Source organism: Eucalyptus grandis, chromosome 9 (genome assembly GCF_016545825.1).
Source record: "Eucalyptus grandis isolate ANBG69807.140 chromosome 9, ASM1654582v1, whole genome shotgun sequence".
Lineage (NCBI taxonomy): Eukaryota > Viridiplantae > Streptophyta > Magnoliopsida > Myrtales > Myrtaceae > Eucalyptus > Eucalyptus grandis.
This window is the reverse complement of record NC_052620.1, coordinates 23,178,859-23,183,626: the sequence shown is the minus strand read 5'-3', so window position 1 is coordinate 23,183,626 and position 4,768 is coordinate 23,178,859. Positions and strand designations below refer to the sequence as shown.

Genomic DNA, 4,768 nt, shown 5'->3' with positions numbered 1-4,768 from the left:
TAACCCCAGATTCGAGGTCGCGGTCGCGACCTCCGGTTTAAGGCCGCCGCGACCTCAAATGTGAGGTTCCAGTGGCTTGAATCTGAGTTTGCACTTCGGATTTGAGATAGAGAGTATCTTGTGGTGAGAGAGAGAGAAGGAGATGCTGAAGTGGTGGTGATGATAAGGAGCCGCGATAGAAGGAAAAAAAATTCTGACTCGGAAAAACTAACAAAATGATGTGGCTCTACTAATCAACGCCGTTCACATATAAAAAAAAAGTGCACAGTCCAGGAAATAAATTCAACAAACAGCCAAAAGATATAAATAGTAAAAAATATAGTTCAAAAACAATATTTAACGTGGAATTTTTTTTTCAAGATCATCGGTTGATCACCCTCTTCTTAATCGTTCAGCCAATTTAAGTTAGCCACTTCTTCTTCGGATGCTATTATGCTCAAGCTATGAGAATGCTCCGGAGAGGTGCCCACAAGCTTCTTTTTCTTTGTCACACACCACCTTCCTCAAGTTCCTCAGCCTCATGATCGACCGCGGTAGCTGAGACAACCTCAAACATCCTCTCATGTTCATGCTATTGAAATTAACCAGTTGACCAATTTGATCGGGCAAGGTGCTCAAGCTCAGACAATCAGATATATTGAGAGATATCAATTTTTGGAGGGTTCTAATTGAGTCCGGTACTTGCGACAAGTTTGTGCAGGAATTAAGCCTGATCACTTCAGGGACGCCAATTGCCCAATCTGTTCAAGGAGTGCAGATAAATTATGGCAATTTGTGATGCTAAGCTTCTCCAAAAGTTTTATCTTACAGATGTCATCCGATAATGCCATAAGATCGTTGCAATAGTCGATGTGGAGCTCCACTAAGTTTGGTATTGCATCGGAGATTTTGGCGTCATCTGATGTTGAAGCCTGACTGATGTTGCACATGAAAAAGGATATCTTTTGCAGACAGTGTAGGCGTAGCTGTCCCATGCTTAGAAAAGGAACCGTGATGCGTTCAAGCCTTATTCTCCTTAAATTGGACCCGATGATGTGGAAATTGCACAGCTCAGTTGGAGAGAAACTATAGTTTGTTACTATCAAGGCCTTGAGCATATTTGCTTTCTCAATGAATTCAGGCAAAGCATAAGTTTTGGTTCGAATATTGGTCTCAAAGTTCAAGACCAGAGCCTCAACTTTAGGCAATTGAAAATTTGGCCAAGGTGTTGAGAATGTTTTATCTGCATTATAAACATTGATGGTTAAAAAGGTAAATTAACTACAGACCTACTGAATTTTTCCATACGGGTTATTGAGAAAGAGATAGAGGGGGAGAGAGAGTTCCCAACCTGTGGAGATGGACACTAGACGAGCATTGAGAGTCGGTTGCTTTTGCTCGCTCCACCAATTGGGAAAACTGTTTCCAGTCAAGTCCAAAATAAGTCTCTCTCTTTTCTCTACTTCCCCCTGGTCGCACTCCAAGATAGCCAGCTCTCTGAGCAGATCGTGCTGCATAGCATAGTAGCTACTGTAACATTTGTCGTCATCCTCATTTGAATCTTTCCTGTATGTATGCAATCAAACACTCAGATATAAGCATTTGCACTCTAGTTTCTTGTGCTAAAATCTAACGCAAGGCATTTGATTATTTCAATTTACTAGCAAAGAAAGACATCTGATCCTTGCCACGTTTGAGAAATTGAGTCAGGAGATAGAGATGTTCTTTACAGGCCTCTGTATAATCCATTTGAACTTTACAATGCGGAACAGAATATGGCTGAAGGTCAGGTGCAGTAATTGTGGTGTGGATTCAAAATATCTAGTAGGCCCATTTTTCTGGAAACAGAAAGTTGGTTGTGCATAAATTACTCTCAATCTTGGCACAAAGATCTAATCACGCCTTTGTCCATTTCACATACGCTTGAAACCGTCATGTATCAGGAAAAACTAATCATATGCCGACTATAATCTAATGAGGTACACTTAGAGCAGTAGCAACTAGAAAAGTTAGAATGAGAGAACAGAACAAACTTCATCAGAGCCATACCCGGTGACTACGAGATCAGCTAGGTTCCTGTAAACAAGTTTATTGAGGTCAGCAATGGCACGCACTCCACTGAAATCTAACTTGTACAATTCCACCCACATATCAATAAGGGCAGTGGCGGGAATCTTGCGATCCTCTGGAAACGAGCTGAGGTCCAAGAAACGTTCCTTGATTTCACCATCCAAGTGATCCAAGCTCTTTCTGAGGCAATCTTGTACGTCACTGTCTGAACGCAAAAGGGAACGTCTTTCAGACCAATCAAGAAGCTTCGTTTCCCAGAATGAAGGATCCTTTCCTCGGAGAGACTTGGCAACGACTGTAAGAGCCAATGGCAATCTCTTACAGCGATTCACCACCTGCCACGGGGGAAAAATTAGTACAAACCAAGGCCTCTCTTTGATGAAAGAGAGATGAAAGTAAGGATAGGCAGGTTCATTTTGTTAAGCATTTTCTTTGAAGAAAAAGATAAACTCAGAGTTTGTATGACCATAAGAAATCCATGAATGGATGCATGCAAGCAAGAGCATACCTGCTCCAAGAGATCATCTTGTACCTTCTACCGGTAATTGTAACAGATCGACGAAAAAGTTGCAGGGCTTCACCCTTATTCAGTGGGTTCAGGTGATTCACAAAATCAACATCAGGAAACTCATATCTTGATGTCACCACAATCTTGTAATCTTTGATCTTCTTAAAAACAAATTTATCGAGGAAGGATTTGGATTCGGTCCAGACATCATCCAGCACAAGCAACACAGGATTTTGTCCTATTTTTTCAAGCAGTTGCTGCAAGTACTGAACTGCACAATCTTCTGTTTCAATTGTGGGTACCAGGAAATTCTTATGTTGAATCATTTTCTGGACAATGTCTGTCAGGTTGAGCTTCTTCGAGACACGGATGAACATGTTATTGTTGTGGAATTTGCCTATATCAAACAACAGTAAGTCTGACTCCTATCGCTTGCAAAGAGTATCAAAATTATCCACTACACTTTTATAGTATATTGAATTTGGTAGGATAAGAAACAGAGCTAAGTAGATACCATACAGCACATGTAATAAGTGTGAAGCCTACCTCGTGTGAAGAGAAGTGTTCAGCTTATTAAGAAAGGCGCTCAGTTTTGCAACCAAAGAGATGCGAGTTATTGCATATCAAAAAGCTTGGGAAAGATCTATAAAATTGGACATGACACCCAAAAATTTTAATGATGAGAAAAAATTTCTTTTACTTGATTCCATCTGTATAAAATCCAAGCAGTTCTTTGTGCAAACATTCACATCTACAAGAGGCAATGGGATTCAATCATTCAAATATGTGCAAAAGTGGAAGATTATTCAGAAAACAGCTCTTATATACGTAAATTGCTAACCAAAAACTACTAGAGGCGACCAATTTGGCAAGGAGCAATCAATAAATGCATCCCTACTTTAATTAGCTCTGGATCCATCGAAACGCAAGTCACAAATACCTTCAATGTCCACGTCATGACACAACTTCGCAACCAGAGTGGTCTTCCCACAGCCGCCCCGGGGCGGTCACAACAATCACAGACACTCCCTCCTCAAGCAACCGGCCCTTGAGCGTCCTCACGGACGCCTCCACCTCCGACCCAACAATGAAATCGGGTGCCTCAGGGACGGCGAGATTGCCCGAAGCCCCGAGCCCACTCTGGATGGCCCCATCGTTTGCTCGACCGGAATGGTGCATCCTGAATTCTTCACGAAAGTCCTTCACCTCCACCAATATCTCCGCGGTGTTCCTCGCAGTCATCAGCGGCACAGAAAGCTGGAACTCCATGAAGAGTGTCGCGTCGAACTCGGTCAGCTTTTTCGAGTACTTATACCTCTCTTACAGGTTGAACTTCTTGATTTTCAAGCACTTCTTGACCATGTCTTTGCCATCGTTAATTAGGGCCCGGATCTTCCCCAGGTCTTTACGATCCATCCGTCTATTGAACTCGTCGATGTCTCTCATGATTGGGTATATGGAGTCTAAGTGGATTCGATCTTCTTGAGCTGCTCCTGAAACGCGGCAATGGTTTGCACTACTTCTTTAACGAGCGCAAACAGCTCGCCGAATGCCGTTCCCACCGCATTTCCCACGAAATCAACTGACATTTCTTGGTTCTTTCTTTCTCCACAGACCGAACAAGCCAATAAAATCCAATCCCTTGATGGGTCACCAAGGATGCTTCAAAGAATAGCAACCCACTTCCCAAGATTCGCAAGGACGCTTTCCTCTGTTTTCATATTTCTGGGTTTTTTCTCAGAGGCAAGAAGAAAGAGGACCTTTTTTGGTCTTTGAAGCAACAATGGAGAATGAGATGAAAGATAGGTGAGAGAAATTCTTGAGTATGATTATCTGGGGAAATTTCCTCGGAAGAGCATCCACTGGAAGCCCCCGCTTTGGGGCTTCTTTTTTCCATCATTTGTGGGTAGAAGAATACCTGTCGTCAGTAGTCGAACATGTCCAATTCGCACGCTCCACTGCGAGAGCCCTGGCTTAGGTCTTTGTGAAAGCTGCAGGCACGTGTTTTGTCCGTACCGGCTGGTTTTATCCAGCCCGGCGTTACCCGAGAAAATATTAGCTGGAGCTCTTATTCCACCGTGTCATCACACTAATCCACTTCTTGGGCGACACGTGTCTCCCAGCCCCACCGTGCAGAGCCCTCTGACCCCCGAGGTAGAACAGCGAACGGAACGTTGAAAGGTAATGGACGAAATTATGTTGCGTAGCTTT

The 4,768-nt window shown here is 43.0% G+C and overlaps 1 protein-coding gene across 1 annotated transcript; it reads right to left on the bottom strand.

Moving 5' to 3' along the window:
- Window positions 1-269: 269 nt before the first annotated feature.
- LOC104420464 (probable disease resistance protein At5g66900) lies at window positions 270-4,478 on the bottom strand. The gene is made up of 4 exons (XM_039301547.1): window positions 3,498-4,478; window positions 2,029-2,384; window positions 1,331-1,545; window positions 270-1,222 (listed from the first exon to the last, which is right to left on the bottom strand). Exons 1-4 carry the CDS (start codon window positions 3,513-3,515, stop codon window positions 714-716), a joined length of 1,098 nt encoding a protein of 365 aa, XP_039157481.1. The 5' UTR covers window positions 3,516-4,478; the 3' UTR covers window positions 270-713.
- Window positions 4,479-4,768: the final 290 nt, after the last annotated feature.